Source organism: Pieris rapae, chromosome 10 (genome assembly GCF_905147795.1).
Source record: "Pieris rapae chromosome 10, ilPieRapa1.1, whole genome shotgun sequence".
In the NCBI taxonomy this organism is placed as follows: domain Eukaryota; kingdom Metazoa; phylum Arthropoda; class Insecta; order Lepidoptera; family Pieridae; genus Pieris; species Pieris rapae.
The window spans coordinates 514,932-533,804 of record NC_059518.1 but is presented as its reverse complement, the minus strand read 5'-3'; the positions used below and the strand labels follow the sequence as shown (position 1 = coordinate 533,804).

Sequence of the window (18,873 nt, the reverse complement as noted above, 5' to 3'; positions counted from 1 at the left end):
ATTAATTATTGAATTGGATTTTTAAAAGTTACATTTATTTACCTGATTCACAAAACGTCATACAGTACGTACTCTCTTTTTAAATAGAAATAATTTAAGCGTACATCTTTGTATACCGTACCAAAATATGAAGAAACAAGACGGTTTTAACAGGAAACTATGTGAAAGAGCTCTTTCTAATTAATAACATAAAACATTCAGTTTTATACAATATATTTCAATTAAACGTAAAAATAAAAACATATAGTATGATGACAGAAATAAGATTTATTATATCTCATACAAGTAAAATTTAAAGTGCTTATGGAAATTTAATAATGGCTATGATGATGGGGAACGATGTGATGAGTCCCAAATTTTACGTCCGCGTGAAATCTGCAACAAAGTTACTATAAAGTATACTTAAATTTCAAACAATGAAATTATTTGAATATAAAATTCACCCGGTATGGTGGTCTCCATGGTAGTGAACGGTCCTCTCGGACCCATCAGGCTGATGGAGTGAATAAACGCCTTTCACCACGTCTCCATCTCGGTGCTCATGTTGAGACTTCATGTCTCCCGTGTGGTGGTCCTCTACTTTGTAGTCGAACTCATATTTGGGATGTGTCTGTTTGACGAAATTATAAAATTAGCCGCGGCTTAGCGTAAAACAATATTGAAGAATAATTATAGTTACATGATAGTCGTGATGTCCGTGATGGCCATGGACGACTTCCGGATGTCCATCGTGTTTAATGAAATGCTGGGAAGAGTGTGCATCACTGTGGCCGTGGCCATATTGCGCTGTCACAGCAGCAAAGAGAGTTGTGATGCATAAAACCTGTATAAAACAATATGATTATTTATAATAATAGCCTGAGAGAAGGAAAAGTAAAATGAATACTGGCGAGATAAATATTTTTTACATAGATTATCACAATTACTTTTAAATATCAAATGTACCTTTGCAATCATTTTAAAATATTTGTAGCTAGATTTTGTATGAAAGTGTAATTGGAACTGATACATGTTAATCAATTTCACGTCTTTTATAATAAAATACTGTGTGATATGACCTAGGTAACACTGATTTCACTCTTAATTGTTTTCTACAATATTTGGTAATTATTGTTACGAAAAGAATGTTCATATGAATTCCAAAAAAATGTCTTGTCATTTCTAAATGCTTAATATATAATTTATAAGATATATGCTCACATTCATGCCGCGAGTCCTATCAGTAATTTAATTGCATAAAGATAAAATTATTGGGTGTGCCTTTAGATAATATTTATTCGCCAATCAGTTAACACAAAAAAAAATCCTGGATGACACGACTTGTACACTCTGGAAAAATGATGAGTATAACATTTGTTAGTCAACTTATACTGGAGTGTCACCAAGCACTGGAGGGAAAGATGCTACCGACGAACTGATGATGATGAGGAATGATGCCGTCTGGTATTAACACACAGGAGACGTTAAGTAGCAGCACCAACACCGACATGGAGGTGGTAAAGGGTGCATATATCAACCTAATGGTTCGGGTAGGACCGTACACTACAATAGATACAACACTGGGTAAGGTTGTAAGTTCTTCCCGTTCTGTCAAATTGTGTTTACATTGTGATAAAAAGAGACGTGAGTAATAGAGTTGAAGTTCAGTTATTTTTAGGAATGATCTTGGATTATTATAAATTCTTATCAAAAGTTAATGAATAAAGATTCTTTAAAATATGTTTGTCGTATATTATTCTTTTTATCTCTGCGATTAAACCCTAAACAAACAAATTCATTTTTTTAAATTCTTCATAGGATATAATTACCATTTATAGGCGTTTCTAATGCTCAGGAAACTACCATAATAAGGTGACATATTGGTTATAAATAATTATGCCTACTACAATGTAGCTACACCTAGTTAACACTAAAAATGTTAAGAAATGAAAAACGGTTAATGTAGAAAGCTGCCAATACTTTTATTGTTATTCGAACTAATCTTCGTTCCTCTCTATACATCGTTGAATTCGATGGAACCTCTGAGAAACCAAATAGATGGATGGAACCACAGAGAAGGTAACTTCTATGGCATTTTAGAATGCTTTCACCGCATCTTCAGCGCTCATAAAGCAAATACCTCGAACTTTATCTTTAGTTCTTTAAAATAAATGAAAGTCGCAGGGCGCCATGACAGGACTGTATGGCGGTTGACTCATTACCTCGACACCTGTGATAGTCAAATATTCAACAATACAGAACAATCTGCGTCAATCAAAACAGTTCTTAAATTGAAACTCAAAAAAGTTTTCATTAACAATGTTTCTAACTGGCCAGTTCTAAATATTTTTACCGACGTAATAACGCCGTATGTTGTCGCAAATATTTAGTAAGTAGAGAATTTATACAACAATTATTTATACAAAATGGTAATATTTTATTTTGTTTTTCTTTTAAATTGTTTATAAGAGACTTAATATTAAAACTGCTTCATTAATTAAGTATTAAAAAATCTGGAACTGTCCACTTGCTTCCCTAGACGCCAACAGCCTGGGCAAATATTCAGAAATAGATTGAGTGTGTTTTCACAAGAGTTCTAGAGAATTCTAATTCTTCGATCATTGCAATAGTGCTTTGGGAGTAGAAATTGATCAAAAACTTAAGGTACTTATAGGGGTATTTCTATAAAAATATAAATATTTATTGGGCACTTCATTAAAAGGGTTTTTCTGTAGGGCTTTTTGTTTTGAAATGCTAACCCAATAATATTATAAATAAATTGCATTCAATAAATTTTATTTTTTATTGATACCAATCAAATTTTTTTTGTGCAGTTATTATAATATGATCAGTGAATCTGTTATGACTAAAGTAGCCTTTCTTTCTAACATAGTCATAGTCATAGTCATAATATCTTTATTCATTTATGTAAACATGTACACTTATGAACGTCAAGAAAAACAAATTAAATTAATCGTAAATTTACATTTACCACCAGTTCGCAAGTCAAGGGCGTAGAGCGGGTAAGAAGAACTAATGTATTTTCATGAACATATTTTTATGAATTAGTAAGGGATTTTAACTAATACCCATCCAACTAAATAATGGCAGGAATTAAAAGAAATCAATAAAATCAACATTTTATTTATACAGAAACATTCAAATGTTATAAAACAAGTAAACATAACATGAAGTGTTGAATTAAATCATTCCAAAGCATTAATGGTGATGATGATGAGGAACAATGTGATGAGTTGCGAATTTGACATCTGCGTGGAAACTGCAAAGAAAAAGTATTACAATAAGATGAAGCGATTATTAGTATGAGATGGATATATTCACCCGTTTTTAGGATGAATAGTGACAAAGCTGTCCATGCAGACTTACAAAACCAATAGAACGCGAGTCAGTTTGGATCATTGTTCAAGTTATATTATATATTCAAACATTAGTGCTCACCCAGTGTGATGATCTCCGTGGTAGTGAACAGTCCGTTCGGAGCCATCAGGCTGATGCAAAGAATATGCGCCCTTTACCATGTCTCCATCTCGGTGTTCATGTTGAGACTTCATGTCTCCCGTGTGGTGGTCTTCTACTTTGTAGTCGAACTCATATTTGGGATGTGTCTGTTTAACGAAATTATAAAATTAGCCTGGGCTCAGCGTAAAACAGTATTAAAGAAGAATTATAGTTACATGATAGTCGTGATGTCCGTGATGGCCGTGGACGACTTCCGGATGTCCATCGTGTTTAACAAAATGCTGGGAGGAGTGTGCATCACTGTGGCCGTGGCCATATTGCGCTGTCACAACAGCAAGGAAAGTTGTAAAGCAGATAATCTAGAAAATAAGTTTAATGTTGTGTGTAAAATATTTTAAATAGGTTATCCATATAAATTAAAAACTAGTTAAAATATGTTAAATTGTTTAAAAAGCCTTAAAAGAGCTGGTGATGGCCGGTGGAAGATTATTTAAACATTTGCGAAACGGACTACAAAAGCACTGGGAAGTCAATCCCGCAGCCCATCTTAATAGCCGCCTAAAACATCAATGGGATGTGTCTGGCGATTTCTACGCCCTATCGCATTCAGGACCAGGGATCCATGCGTCTAAAGAGTACTTCAGTACTTCTCTGCAAGTTCTGGAGCTGACCTCCTATAACTCAATATATTAAAGCAGATGAGGCACTTGTTTAATCCGTGGGACTTCACAAAGTATTAAGGGAGGGCAGCCTAGGAAGAACCCACGATGATTGGTAGATTGCGTAGCGGGACGTGAACGGTACTCTGCTGAAAGAGAACCTCGTCTAGAACGAGTGTTGGTTAGTGTGTATGCACAAATAAGAGTTATTATACGTTTATAAATCATACTTTTTTAAGGTCGAAAATAAAATTGAGATCGAGGACCTTTGTGATCCTAAAGGATCTGGCGGACCATATAATATTACTTTTTTCTCTTATAAGCTACTTTTCTGTTAAATCAATTACAAAACCGAAGTTTGAAACATACAGTGTGAAGCTGAAAATATTTCTTACCTTAGGCCACATTTTTTAACTGTTGTTTTACCGAGTGCAGTAAATTTGTGATACATTGTTATTAAGCACGAGACTTTTATAATAATTCCATTTTAATCGCTATTCAATCAAGGTGATATGACAACACCGGTCGTTAGATTTATAACGAAATTTTAACAACGGCAATTTATATGATAGTAAAAAATGTTTGCTTATTCCTATTATTATACCAAAAGTTAACCAGCGTGAAGATCTAACATGATCTAACAAAATAATCTTCGTTTAATCTGTTGTAAGACACTTAGCAAAACTGGTCTCGGAAAATCAGAAATATATATGAACTGCTACTTGGAAAGAGTACCGAGAGTTTTTCACGCCGGTTTTTCCTCTCGGTCTCCACCCTCCGTCTTCTTTACTAATGAGTAGGAATGTCTACCGTTTTAATTTAATGACGTGAAATAACTGATACATGAATGTTTTATTCCATAGTAAACATACTTTAATTTCATTTGTAAGTAATTGTTTTTGGATTTATGTTAAATACATTTCTTCGCAAAAAGCTACAATTCTAAGATTCTTAATTCTAAATAAAAAGCGAAGACTCTAAACGGATAATTAATAGTACTTTTATTTACAATATAGTGCTGAAAATGTAACCCAGTACCGAAACAATGGCTCAACAAAAATGTCTAATCTATATTTAATTTTTTTTATTGAGAAAATAAGCAATTTTTTTTATATGTATACAATAAGCAACTTACACTTAATAAATATAAATGTATTTCACGCCATTAAATAAATCTTTACATAAAATTAAGTTCTTAATAACCGAATGGATTGGTAAAAATTAAATAATTTTAATCTGACTATCTATAAAAAATCTAACTATATTATCATAAGATTTTGTGAGTGTATAAGTTATATTAACCTAAGTTCAACGCTTATTTAATACACTGAGAAATTAAGATTTCAGAGCTCTTCGTCCAACAGCACACTTGAGGCAAACATGTCAAAATCAACAGTTAAATTGTACCTTTATACATAGAACAACTTTATACCTAATAAAGCTGTTCTGTGTATAAAGGTTTAAAATTTTTTTGCATCCTTTTATGGTATGGTAGGATTATTCAAATTACTATAGAGAGCATTACTATGTGGGCTAGGCAGACTATGGTGACTTAAAAACATGTAGGTAAGTCATCTCTTCATTTTTTTTGACGTTAATAAGTTTACATTATGTTACCTATATGAATAAATAATGTTTTGACTTTTTGACTTTTGTAGTGTAGTAAGTAGTCTGGACTCAGTTTCGTCTCTCTGGTCCCTCTGGACTCTGGATATTTAAGCCACCCTAGCTACTTCCAGAACCTCAGGCTTCACGGAGCGACCTCACAGATCCGAGGATTATTGGTCGCTAGAAGCCACAACCAGCAATTCATAGGACTATGTTGGTGACTTGTTTGCGCTGCAAAAGCCTCTGAACAAGGGACTCTCTGTTGGGTCAAGTTTTTTAATTTGGCCAAACACAATTATTTTGAGATTAATTATGTTGAGACTTACGAGTTTCTTTGTCACTGTTAACTGCTGGCGGCGCTTTTGTAATTTTGGCGAATACAGGTTCTTACTTGCTAAGAAGAGAAATGGAAGCCGGGACGGGCCAGCTAGGATCATTCCGGTTCTTCTCTTTACAAGCTCTTCAGCAGCATCATTGCCGAGAGATCCACTGTGTCAGCATAAAGATTATATTATATTGATTTATAACATTCATCCGAAATTAGTTTTTTTAAATGGATATGAACATTATTTTCGTAACAATGTCTAAACATTGTAGAAAACAATTTAGAGTGAAATCAGTGTTACCTTGATCATATCACACAGTATTTTATTATAAAAGACGTGAAATTGATTAACATGTATCAGTTTTAATTACACTTTCAAACAAAATCTAGCTACAAATATTTTAAAATGATTGCAAAGGTACATTTGATACTTAAAAGTAATTGTGGATAATTTATGTAAAAAAAATATTTATCTTAACAATATTCATTTAACTTTTCCTTCTCTCAGGCTATAATTATAAATAATAATTTTGTTCTTCTTGTAACTTTTGCTATTTACAGGTTTTATGCATCACAACTCTCTTTGCTGTTGTGACAGCGCAATATGGCCACAGCCACAGTGATGCACACTCCTCCCAGCATTTCGTTAAACACGATGGACATCCGGAAGTCGTCCACGGCCATCACGGACATCACGACTATCATGTAACTATAATTCTTCTTCATTGCTGTTTTACGCTGAGCCCCGGCTAATTTTATAATTACGTTAAACAGACACATCCCAAATATGAGTTCGACTACAAAGTAGAAGACCACCATACGGGAGACATGAAGTCTCAACATGAACACCGAGATGGAGACGTGGTGAAGGGCGCATATTCTCTGCACCAGCCTGATGGCTCCGAAAGGACTGTGCACTACCACGGAGACCATCACACTGGGTGAGCAGCTATGTTTAAATATATATTACAACTTAAACCCGACTCAGTCGGAGCCTTCGGGAGCGGGTCAGGAGCCTAGCTTCTATCTGCCTTTACTTATATTAAATAAAACTGACGAATATTAATATCTCATACTCATTATTACTTCATCTTGTTGTAAGACTTTTTCTTTGCAGTTTCCACGCAGATGTCAAATTCGCAACTCATCACATTGTTCCTCATCATCATCACCATTAATGCTTTGGAATGATTTAATTCAACACTTCATGTTATGTTTACTTGTATTATAATATTTGAATGTTTCTGTATAAATAAATTGTTGATTTTATAAATTTCTTTTAATTATTGCTATTGCTAACAAAAATACTCTTGTGTCAATATCACATCGAAAACAAATGCCAGAAAGAATGGCTACTTTAGTCAAAAAGAGTCCAGTTAGACTGATTAGTGATACCAGTTTCTTATATTGCATAATTAACATATTTTATTTTTGTTTTAAAGCTAAGTTATAATATTATGCTAGTACAATACTATTCACTGTTTTATTTAGTACCAAATTCCAACCTTCCACTTCATTTAAACTAATAAATACATACATAAAATGCACTATACCAATCATAATATATATTATATTCGTATTTATTTTGTTGGTATAATTACAAGTTAAAAAAACTGATTTGTACTTATATACACGCGTTAGAAGTGTTATACTTCTAACGCGTGTATAGAAAAAAGGTATTTAATATAATGAAAGTTTTATTATAACGCATTATTTGTTCAATAAAGTTTATAAATCTAGCGACTATATAGTTATATTTATTCCTACTTAATTCTGACTGTCTCCTTAGCCTATTTAGACAAAGGTCTGTCGTAATTTACAATGTATTTCTTATAAAGTCGAAGGCACGTGGTGCACTAGGAAACAAGATGGCAGTGTAGCGGGTTAGTCCCAGATTAGAGGAAAATGAAAAGATCTGTGAAATGTGAAAGGAATGTTTCAAATTCGATCGCTTTACGCTCTCAGAAAATTTATTCACTGGACTGCACTTCAGCTCGATTTGGGGCTTATTTCGGAGTCCGTTCCGCTCGCAGTAGAAGGCTGGCATAAGGGTTTGATGTTGTTGATATGAACTAAATTTAATTTGAAAAACAATACTTGCACCGTAGATAATTTATGGAACATTGTCTGCGAAATTTTCAACTATCCCCGACCTACACTGAGGCCCAATTGAATTACGCGAACGACTAAATATGACTCTTTCCACATATTTTTTGTCTCCTGTTCCATACCACTGCGGAACTCATAAGTGGATCAAATTGGGCGTTCTTTAGAAAAGGGATACATTTGATTGATTTTATATTTAACACCGAATTTGCGTGGCAGCCATCTTTTTCTCGTCGTTTATAAATTTTGTTTCGCCAGGCTGTTGGCATCTCCAAGGAAGCAAGTGGAAAGTTCCAGATTTTTTAATATTAACTCTCAGCTCTCTCTCTCATTAACAATTTAAAAAGCATTAAAGAAAAACAAAGTATTTCTATTTCATATAAATCCAGCCAATTATTGGAAGTTCAGAATTTGAATTTGAATAGTTAAATATTATATTAGTTATAATAGCTATGACTATAGCGATCGGTTGTGTTAAAAAAATGTTTCACTTGTTATGGCTTTAATCGCAGAGATAAAAACAATATACGACAACATATTTTAAAGAATCTTTATTCATTTTCCTTTGATAACAAACATTTATAAACGTATAAAAACAGATAACCATCAGTGCCAAAATTAATAATGATGATGATGAGGGACAATGTGATGGGTTCCGAATTTCACATCAGCGTGGAATCTGCAATTATAAATTCGTTTGTTAAAGTTTCGTCATTCTTCAAACTAACTTAACTTCAGCCCAATTTCATTACAACTATTTTAACTACAGGTTTATTGATCTTTGTCTCTTTTTATCTTATTGTGAACATAATTTGACAGAAATTGACGACCATACTTATAGTAAAAAGAATCTTTATTTACTCCAAGAAGAACTTGTACTTATACGAAGCCTTACCCGGTGTGATGGTCTCCATGGTAGTGCACGGTCCTCTCAGAACCATCAGGCTGGTGTAGAGAGTAGGCGCCTTTCACCATATCTCCATCACGGTGCTCGTGCTGCGACTTAATGTCTCCAGTGTGATGGTCTTCTACTTTGTAGTCGAACTCGTATTTGGGATGAGTCTGTGAAATATAACCCTATAATAACTGATAACTGAGGGAAGAAAAATAACAGGTATGATAGTTACATGGTAGTCATGATGTCCGTGATGACCGTGGACGATTTCAGGGTGTCCATCGTGCTTAACGAAGTGCTGGGAAGAGTACCCATGGCCGTGGCCATATTGGGCAGCTACCACAGCAAGGAGGGTCGTAAAGCAGAGGATCTGGAAAGAAAAACTCGTAAAGAAATTGCATGTGCAATTAGGAGTTAAATGTGGAAGCCATGTGTATTATGCAACTCTTAAACAATTTTTTTTTAGTATGAATTTTTTTTTATCTAAAATGAATCCACCACTTAAAACTCAGTTTATAGTAAAATATCAAAACTCAAATTTACCTTTGAGTACATTTTTAATATTTTAATTTTGTCTGATATAAAATTCAAACTGATACATAATGTATTATTTCCATGTCTTATATATCGATAGACAATGCAATTCATCAAGGTAAAATTGATTTCACTCTTAATACTTGGACACAAAACCGCAACGTGTGTAGAAACTTTAATATAGAGCTTGCAAAATCTTATCAAAGTTAATTGATTTTGTATATTTTTTAATATTATGGAGAGGAATATTATTAAATGTATATTGATTAAAACATTTTAAATTTTTCTTAAAACAAAAGTTTCTGCGTATCATTGTCGCTCTAATTCGTTTTTTACTTTTATGTATCTCTTTCTTGCTTGTTGTAAATTTTGTATATTCCATTATATTTGTATGTTCATTTAATTATAACAGTTGCATTTAATTAATTATAACGTCATATTTTCTTGTAGTTTGAGAATAAATAAATAAAACTTGTTAGAAATTGCTACCTTTTTAAACATTCAATGCGTCGTATGAGTTTATGTTAATCAACATGAACTCATACGACGCTTAATATTTTTCAAGATCAAATGTGCTGTCATCTTAAAATATTCTTGCAAAGCTTTAGCTCAGTTTATGCTGCGTGTATATTGGATATAGACTTACCAATATACCCTTGGCTCCTATAATCTCTACTCTGCTAAACTGATTTCAAGTAAGATAGCAGTCGCTCGTGCTGGCCTGCACGTCGTCTAATGGCTGAAAAAAACGTAAGCCATTAAGAGTAAGCGTAGGCCATCACTCTGCTCTGCAAGAATTTACCGATAGCAGAACTAACTCCTAACTACTTTGATTTATGAGATATAAGTTATGAGGCAATGGCTGGCCTTTTCGCTAATAAGCAATTTCTTCTAGGCAACTCTAGTTTGGAATAATAAAAAAGGAACGTAAGGATAGAGGAGGAAGAAAAAGAACAAGAAGTGCATAAATAACATTAAAGAATATAAAATAAAATAAATAAAAGTAAAATAATAATAATACCTATAAACTAAAATTCTAAAAGATAATCAATTAGATTATCTTTATCTTAATGAGTCCCACTGTAAGTAACTAATTACGTGGCAGAAGATAAATGAACGAAAAGAAGATTTATAAATAATTTAATAGGCTGAGCTCGTCTGATATCAAGAGGTTACGAGTTCCAAAGTAGTAAAAGAGGAGTGATAGAATTCAGTTTTATGAGTTTCCAGAATTATATTGACAAGGGAACGTAAATCAAAACTACCGCCAGAGTGGAACATTTTGCTCTAAGTAGCTACGAGTTTTAGGATTAAAAAGAACATTATATATTTAACTTATATTAAAAGTGTATGTGACGAAAATTTTCGTCACGAGTACCTATGAACGGCAATTACGTTGGTGAAATCGATATTGTCTTGCATAGCTCTCCTTGAATATTAGATATAAAAGATTGATTTTTATTGTTGTAGATCATTCTATACAACTATTTCAGTTAGTCTACTACACCCATACTATACTCACAATGTTTTTAAAGGTATTGTAATTATAACTAAAGTACAAAAATTTAAAAAGCAGTTTAAAGGTCCAATCTTTTTGGGTCTTTGGTATCTTTAATATATCTCTTTTAATTTAATTTTCCTTATATTTACTGAAGCCATATTTATATCTAAGTTTTATTAAGTTGGTACTTCGTAGTTGAAGTTCAATGTATATAGTTGTGTATAACTTTTATGTATAGCACAACAATAAGCAAGAGCAAATACAACTATGTATGTGAAGAGGGATTTAAAGTTGACTTTATTGTTTCAGGCACTCTGCTTCGTCTCCATATTCGCAGTAGCGTTGGCCCAATATGGCCACGGGTACGGCCATGGTTACTCCTCTCAGCACTTTGTAAAGCATGATGGGCATCCTGAAGTCGTCCACGGTCATCACGGACATCATGACTATCATGTAATTATCATACCTTTTCTATACCGTTTTCTCAAGCCTCGGTTATACATGTATAAGTTGTTACAGACTCATCCCAAATACGAGTTCGACTACAAAGTTGAAGACCATCACACAGGAGACAGGAAGTCGCAGCATGAGCACCGTGATGGAGACGTGGTAAAGGGCGTCTATTCTCTTCATCAACCTGATGGTTCCGAAAGGACTGTCCACTACCATGGAGACCACCACACTGGGTATGACTTTTAAAAAAAATTGGATTTTATTTGAATGTATTTTAGTAATTATAAACTCAATTTTATGTAGAATGGCCAAATTACTATTTATTATTAGTGTAATAAATAATGTTTTTAAACAATTATACTTATTAACTATATAATATTTTCAGTTTCCACGCTGATGTGAAATTCGGTACCCATCACATCATCCCTCATCATCATCATTACTGAGAAAGTAATCGCTGTTTATATGATTTTTGTTACTTTTATATATACCCCATGTGTTCAAATAAAATGAAATGAATTTAATATTGATGTTTTTTTTATTGAGCCAAAGCTATAAACTTTGAAATTCATTAGCTACATGCTCAAAATATTTGTGTTGGTGTGCATTTAAGAAAAATAGCCATAGTAAAAAATTCTTGCAAAATAATAGGAGAATTCACTATTCAAAAATATTATGTCAACTTAAAGAATTTTAGAGATTTAGGTATAACACGAAATGGTTGTAGTCAATATCTATTTTTTTTATTGAGTAATAGTGTTTTTGTTCATTGACCAGATATAATATAATATTTGTCAGAAGCAGAAAACCAGTAGCGATAAATACATGAGTTTAGTGCCGGATTAGCCACGTAGTAAGAGTAGCAAATGATACGGACCCCGCGGATTTAGGGGCCCCGTACTCCAACATAGCCGTAAAAAAATATTAATTCACATAGCAGCGAACTATATTCGTCACTTTAAATCGTTAAAATAAGTAGGTATTTTACTTTTTACCGTTATGATCAAAAGTTTAATTGTAACCGATATATTTAGACTAGCATCTATACCACATCTACCTTTCAAGCGGCCAGATTTTTATTTTTTTTATAAGATTGTCTTAATCATCTCACTTTGTGGAATGTATATTGTATAATATAATAATTTACTTAAATAAGTCTAATTGAAAGTGTTACTATTTCTATATTTGCCGATATTATGTTAAAAAAAAATATTTGTTTTATTAGAAACCTTAACTTAAAACTTTAAACTTGAGAAGAATAGAATTTGCTAGAGGCCCCGCGTTGGCTTAATCCGGCACTGAATGAGTTATTCGTTAAATGTGGCTACTGGCTAATATGCCATACCGCAACTCTTAAGTATTTGTTGACTTTCAACGCAAAAGCACCGTGTAGTATAGTATATATATTTTATTAGTGTCTCTACCGAGAATAGAAGATAGATAGATATTACTATATATTGTATGCATCACGATTGTAGTTATTATTGGCTTTTGTTTTATTATAATATCACATAATACGTTGAACTGCGTAACTTAAAATCGATTGGGTGTCAACCGAAACCAGTTTAAAAACTTTCATTATTACAGCTTTGTATTGAAACAAAAAGTATAAAAGCTGTAATTATAATCATGTAAGTACCATTAACATATTACATTGCAAACAGTAAACTTACGAATCAAATATGTACTTCAAGGTATATTTTATTACATTAACATCCACGGAATTCTTGTAATGAATCGATGTTCATTATAAATATTTCATATTAAATTATAACGCATTTAAAAGAAAACCAATTTGGCTAAAATGTTCAAGAAAGTTCTTCAAGAATTCAAATTCAGAACTTTGTGTGTATTCAGAAACAGCAAACGCCTGGTTTATGGACCAATATTTTTAAAATAACTCCTCAAATTGCCATTGGAATGTGACGTAACAATATTGAAGCTAAGCTTATTTCAGGTCCTAGTAATTGCTGCCACCATCGCTGTTGCCTCCGGGCAATACGGATACAACAATGGCTATGGCCAGGCTTCCCACAATCTTGTTCAGCATCAACCACAATACGCTGCTGCTGTTCAACAAGATTACCATGTAAGTTATATTTAATTACAATATGAGGCAGGAAAATTTTGTACTTGTAATATTGTTTTGGACACTAATTATAGTATCCCTTTCTGTAGTAAATCCGCCCATTTGCATCTCTTGTCCTCTTTGATTTTTATCTGTTCTGTGATATTGTTGGGGATGTTAATAAAGTGGTTATTATTAATTTTATAACAGGCAAGGTATATAAAACTGCTGGAGTACTAATAAAATTGCGCCTTAATTTATAAAAAGGCAAAGTGTGTAAAACACATAATAACATTAATAGTTGACATAATATATTATGACTTTTAAATGAATTGTGTCATTTCTGGATAATTAGTAAATAAACTATATTTATATAATTAAGTTGAAGAGTTTTTTGGTTGGGGCTTATCTCAAGTATTACCTACTGGTTTAGATCGAAAAAAAATGTTATACAGGTAAATTAATGAAAAAGACTTAAGACTGTACTAAATACTAACGACTACAACATCACACTACATACAAATTAACACGGGCAATTACAGCAAATATAAAATATTGATTGAAATTTCTAAAGTATACAGGATATATAGGATATAGATATTTATTATGATTTACAGGAACCAGCTCATTACTCTTACAACTACGGCGTTCAGGACCCTCACACCGGTGACTTCAAGTCCCAGCATGAGACTCGTGAAGGCGACGTTGTCCGCGGTGAATACAGCCTCCACGAAGCCGACGGCACCGTCAGGCGTGTAGAATACAGCGTAGACCCACACAGCGGGTAAGTTTCTACTGTCAGTATTTTGTTCAGGAAATCTAAACTAAAACTTATTTTATATGTATTTATGTAATATTTAAAAAAAAAAATTCTATTATTGTCAACGAAGAACATGGTCTGTTATGAATTTGGCAAGGCTATAGGGGAAACAAAATAGATCCGATCTGGTTTCATATGACCTAGTTCAATCTAGACTTCCTGTGGGTCACGGTAAACGGGATAAAACAGAAGTCCTTCATGTATTATAAAGAGTGTAATATAAAACATTTGAAAATGTTTGAAAGTATAAAACACACGTTCATATTATGGCAAATGTATGTTATAATATGTTTCAAAATTTGTATGAAATGTTTGATCTTTCAGATTCAACGCCGTCGTGCATCGTGAAGGACAATCCTCCCACCAGGCCCCCAACCACCACTAAGCAGCAATCTAGTCAAACTGTTACATATTTAGGATAAGCTCATTAAATTGTTTATAAAATAATTCATTTCTAATTATTTATCCTTGTATGTGTGTATATTGCAGATAATAATTGTAGTACGAACATATGCCTTTAGAAATAATTAATTACGGATAGTAAAAAATATACCTATACTTAACTTCACTTAAGCGTATCGCAATAATTATCCAGAAAATAGCAGGAAAAAAAGGACGACAACGCACGCAGTGTCCATGGGCCGTTTATTCTTTAATATCAGAAAGGACGATTGCCCCCTATTTTATAAAAAAAACTAATACAATTTTTTATCAATAAATATTTAAATAGCGACTCTATAAAGCAAATTAACGAAATTAAATGTAGGTTTTTGGTAACACTGCATTACTATTCACAGGAGTTCTTGTCGCGACTATTATCTCTATAACATTAACCAAAATCATATTCGTGTCTATGTGATATAAAATAATATATTTGGTAACATCAATAAAAGTAATACTTAATTTTTATTTTGATACTTGTGTGCGAGACTTGACTTTCTGTGCGTCCAACTAATGTGTTAAAAGTGAAGAAATCAGCATAACTTACACCCATACAATCTTAGAAGACTTACTTGTAAAAAACAATAAAATGGTTATCCATTCTCCATCCAATCCATTTTATTTATATACATCTAGCCAAGACACATTATCTCCTATTATTATTTATTTTATATTCATTGTTATTAATTATAACAACACATATGTTAATATTACATATATTTTTCCTTTTTAACAAACACATTAGTGCACCAAATTATAACTGTATATAATTATATATTCATTGCCAACCAAATAACGTATGTTATGATCATTATCACATCCTATAAGGCATAATCACTTACTCTTACGTGGTTTAACAGTAATTATCAATAATTGAGAGAAATCCTACATTTCGATATTCACCTTGTTGCTAATAGTATAAAAATGAAATATAATCCTTAATCAATTCAGTTTAATATTTTACCTAGGACGTTAGAATCCAGTGAAAAATGTTCTCAAAGGTGACATTTTTTTTTACTTCTAATAGTTCATTGTTCAGAAAGTTATCTTAGTTAGCCATATTTTCCGATCTTCAAGTACAATTTCATGAAGGAGTACTGTCAGTTAAAATAAAAAGTAAAGTGTACCCTTAAAGGCCGGCAACGCACCCACTTAAAATGGGTATCCATCGGTTGCGATGAATTTGGGCGTCCAGTAGGATCGGCAAAAGTGTTAAATTTATGATGGGCGCAGATAAGACTACCCTTTCGTTACAGAACTTTTACTGACCGATTGTATCACCGTTATTGGAGAGTAATTAATAGTTAACTTGCAGATCGTAAAATACGCTTTGAGTTTCAATAAAATCAGTTCAACTGATTAAAGGTTAAACACGTATGAAACATCTTGTAATGAGGATTGTCAATTATAATATCTAGGTTAATTTGTTCAATCAACAGCTGACCTTTGAAGGAAATAACGTATTTTGCAACCGTTTTAATTAACCCTTTGTTATTTTAAATGATTCTCCAAATGTCGGCATGCACATGGCAGTGCACTTGGGCGCTTAGGTTTGAAATGTTTTTGAAAAATTTAAAACGATTTGATCGTGTTGTAGAATTAGCTGAAGTATATTATTCATTACTAGGTACATTGAATTTAAAACAGCAGTCTTATATGAAAAATAATATTGATTTGCCTTTAGAATTTTTTAATGAAAAATTCACAATGAATTTGCGGATCTCAGAGATCTTAGAGATGATATGATCTTGTGTGTATAATTATTATGAATAAAAATTTTGCCTTCAACACGCAAAGGCGTACACGCAATAGATGTTTTATACACGAGCATTCATTATTCGATCGTTCAAAACAATACTTGTTTTATAATAGTGCATTTTTTATTTGTGTGTTTTAGGTTCTTTGTTTTGCGTCTGTCATCGCGGCTGTGTTTGGTCATTACATACCAAGCCATGGAGCCCAATCCGAAGCACGCTTGATCAAGTACGATGGTCATCCAGAAGTAGTTCCCGTTGGAGGATATCATGGATACGGACACCAGATTGACTATCATGTATGTAATTCTTGTATTTACACAAAATATTGCCCTTAAAACAGAGTGCGCATGAGGGTATTTTTTTATACATAAAACGCAATAATAATAATAGTAGATGTTCAGCGTTTTTGTCAAACAAAAGGAGAGAGACTGATTGAGAGAGAGAGTAGGGAGCAAGGAAATGAAAAAGATCGAGAGAGAGAGTGAGATAGAGCCATAAGAAGAAAAGAAAGAAGACATCATATTTCAAAAAATCATGTTTTAATATGCATGAATGGCTATGATACACCCGTAGGCGTATCATAGCCATTCATTGATAAGATTTCTTAACAAGCTGTTATTTTAAATGTTAAGTTATTTCTTATAAATTAAAGCTTAAACAAAGCTCTATTAAAGATTTTAATAACTATTTAACCAGCAGCATTTATGAAGAGCAGTAATGGTCTAGTGGCGTTCAGCGTGCGACTCTCATATCTGAGGTTGTAGGTTCTATTTCCGGCTGTGCTCGAATCGACATTTTATGTGTAACTCTCGCTCGTACGGTGAAGAAAAACATCGACACACATCGAAGACTGATCACCTAATTCCCTATTATTTTGATTGTAGTGTCACTTGTGTTATAATTATTACCAACATATTTTTCAGACGCATCCTAAGTACGAGTTCGATTACAAAGTAGTAGACCACCACACTGGAGATATTAAGTCCCAACAGGAGCACAGAGATGGTGACGTGGTAAGAGGTGCATACGCTCTTCACCAACCAAACGGCCTGGAGAGGATTGTCAATTACTACAGCGATGATCATTCTGGGTAATTTTTTAAGACTTTTCTACTTATTTTCATAGAGTATATAGTAAAATATACACAGCTAAAAATATTCATTAAGTCTTTCATAATAGATATCTAAATTTCATTATAGTTAAACTTTAAAAAATTTGATAACTTTTGTGAAACAAAGTAACTGGTTACTGAAATAGCAATAATGTGTTATAGTATATTTAGTAATGCTAGGATTTGATTCCCGCAAAATGAATTATTAAACCTAATCAATTCCTAAATCATTTACTTTTTTAGGTAACACAACGTATACTTATGAACTTCAAAAAGAAAATATAAAATTCTTCTAATTATACAAAGTTTCCAAAACAAGGGAGTAGAACGGAACAGCAGAACTGGCATTAAACATTCCGCCACTTTTTCTACAAATCGGAATTAAATAATGTATTAAAAGACAGTCGCTATATAGCTTTGGAATGGAATTCTATATTTATTTTTAAAAAATAAAAATAAAACAGTTGAAGTTTTAATAATAATAAATAAACATTTGTTTTCAGATTCCACGCAGATGTAAAATATGGCACGCACCACGCCGTCCCTCACTACGCTCCCCACGGTCACTACTAACTTATAAGATTAAAAGATTAACTTATTATAACAGGAAAATCATCAACTAACAAATAAATGTTTGAAACGATACTCCTGACTTTTGTATTTAAATTAAATTATAACTTTGTATATATTTGAAGTGTACAAGCTATGAAAAATTAAATGTTTTATTTAAAATTGAAAAATTATTTGTATTCTTGTCCCAAATCCACTATTTATTAATCATAACATTCATTATTGATTTTATTACAAGACAGTAATGATGACGATCTAATTAATATAAAAATGTATTGTACACTGACAAAATGCCAATAATACAAATATGGGTACCGCTGCAAAACGAGTTTTTGCAACAATTTCATATTTCAAACTTATTCAAAGCAATTAGTTATTTGAACCGGCAGTTATCTCGTCCGGCCCTGATTATGACCATATTAGTTTCTCCGTTCATTAATTTAGGCCAGAAATTGTTTAATTAAAAATATAAAATGTGAATAAAATACAGCCTCGTCCTTACGAGAACATTTTATAGTTTAATAAACACAAAATGTGTTTTCTATTCACAGACTCATCCCAAGTAT

At 32.6% G+C, this 18,873-nt stretch overlaps 7 protein-coding genes across 7 annotated transcripts; 4 read left to right on the top strand and 3 right to left on the bottom strand.

Moving 5' to 3' along the window:
* Nucleotides 1-439: 439 nt before the first annotated feature.
* On the bottom strand, nucleotides 440-957 carry LOC110997680 (cuticle protein 19-like). The gene is made up of 3 exons (XM_045629839.1): nucleotides 946-957; nucleotides 680-823; nucleotides 440-610 (listed from the first exon to the last, which is right to left on the bottom strand). The coding sequence occupies exons 1-3, from the start codon at nucleotides 955-957 to the stop codon at nucleotides 440-442; spliced, it is 327 nt and encodes a 108-aa protein (XP_045485795.1).
* A 2,150-nt stretch (nucleotides 958-3,107) lies between these two features.
* On the bottom strand, nucleotides 3,108-4,567 carry LOC123689110 (cuticle protein 7-like). Its single transcript, XM_045629739.1, has 4 exons — nucleotides 4,514-4,567; nucleotides 3,675-3,818; nucleotides 3,439-3,605; nucleotides 3,108-3,259 (listed from the first exon to the last, which is right to left on the bottom strand). Exons 1-4 carry the CDS (start codon nucleotides 4,523-4,525, stop codon nucleotides 3,199-3,201), a joined length of 384 nt encoding a protein of 127 aa, XP_045485695.1. The 5' UTR covers nucleotides 4,526-4,567; the 3' UTR covers nucleotides 3,108-3,198.
* Nucleotides 4,568-6,402: 1,835 nt separating this feature from the next.
* On the top strand, nucleotides 6,403-7,302 carry LOC110997688 (cuticle protein 7-like). The gene is made up of 4 exons (XM_022265954.2): nucleotides 6,403-6,469; nucleotides 6,613-6,756; nucleotides 6,826-6,992; nucleotides 7,169-7,302. Exons 1-4 carry the CDS (start codon nucleotides 6,458-6,460, stop codon nucleotides 7,227-7,229), a joined length of 384 nt encoding a protein of 127 aa, XP_022121646.1. The 5' UTR covers nucleotides 6,403-6,457; the 3' UTR covers nucleotides 7,230-7,302.
* Nucleotides 7,303-8,693: 1,391 nt separating this feature from the next.
* On the bottom strand, nucleotides 8,694-9,633 carry LOC110997704 (cuticle protein 7-like). The gene is made up of 4 exons (XM_045629740.1): nucleotides 9,596-9,633; nucleotides 9,285-9,422; nucleotides 9,053-9,219; nucleotides 8,694-8,836 (listed from the first exon to the last, which is right to left on the bottom strand). The coding sequence occupies exons 1-4, from the start codon at nucleotides 9,605-9,607 to the stop codon at nucleotides 8,776-8,778; spliced, it is 378 nt and encodes a 125-aa protein (XP_045485696.1). The 5' UTR covers nucleotides 9,608-9,633; the 3' UTR covers nucleotides 8,694-8,775.
* Nucleotides 9,634-11,065: 1,432 nt separating this feature from the next.
* Nucleotides 11,066-12,053, top strand: LOC110997672 (cuticle protein 7-like). The gene is made up of 4 exons (XM_045629738.1): nucleotides 11,066-11,121; nucleotides 11,397-11,540; nucleotides 11,607-11,773; nucleotides 11,926-12,053. The coding sequence occupies exons 1-4, from the start codon at nucleotides 11,110-11,112 to the stop codon at nucleotides 11,984-11,986; spliced, it is 384 nt and encodes a 127-aa protein (XP_045485694.1). The 5' UTR covers nucleotides 11,066-11,109; the 3' UTR covers nucleotides 11,987-12,053.
* A 1,124-nt stretch (nucleotides 12,054-13,177) lies between these two features.
* On the top strand, nucleotides 13,178-14,875 carry LOC110997696 (cuticle protein 7-like). Its single transcript, XM_022265966.2, has 4 exons — nucleotides 13,178-13,234; nucleotides 13,498-13,629; nucleotides 14,226-14,392; nucleotides 14,753-14,875. Exons 1-4 carry the CDS (start codon nucleotides 13,223-13,225, stop codon nucleotides 14,811-14,813), a joined length of 372 nt encoding a protein of 123 aa, XP_022121658.1. The 5' UTR covers nucleotides 13,178-13,222; the 3' UTR covers nucleotides 14,814-14,875.
* A 983-nt stretch (nucleotides 14,876-15,858) lies between these two features.
* LOC110997805 (cuticle protein 19-like) lies at nucleotides 15,859-18,347 on the top strand. The gene is made up of 4 exons (XM_022266129.2): nucleotides 15,859-15,870; nucleotides 16,767-16,922; nucleotides 17,550-17,716; nucleotides 18,241-18,347. The coding sequence occupies exons 1-4, from the start codon at nucleotides 15,859-15,861 to the stop codon at nucleotides 18,308-18,310; spliced, it is 405 nt and encodes a 134-aa protein (XP_022121821.1). The 3' UTR covers nucleotides 18,311-18,347.
* Nucleotides 18,348-18,873: the final 526 nt, after the last annotated feature.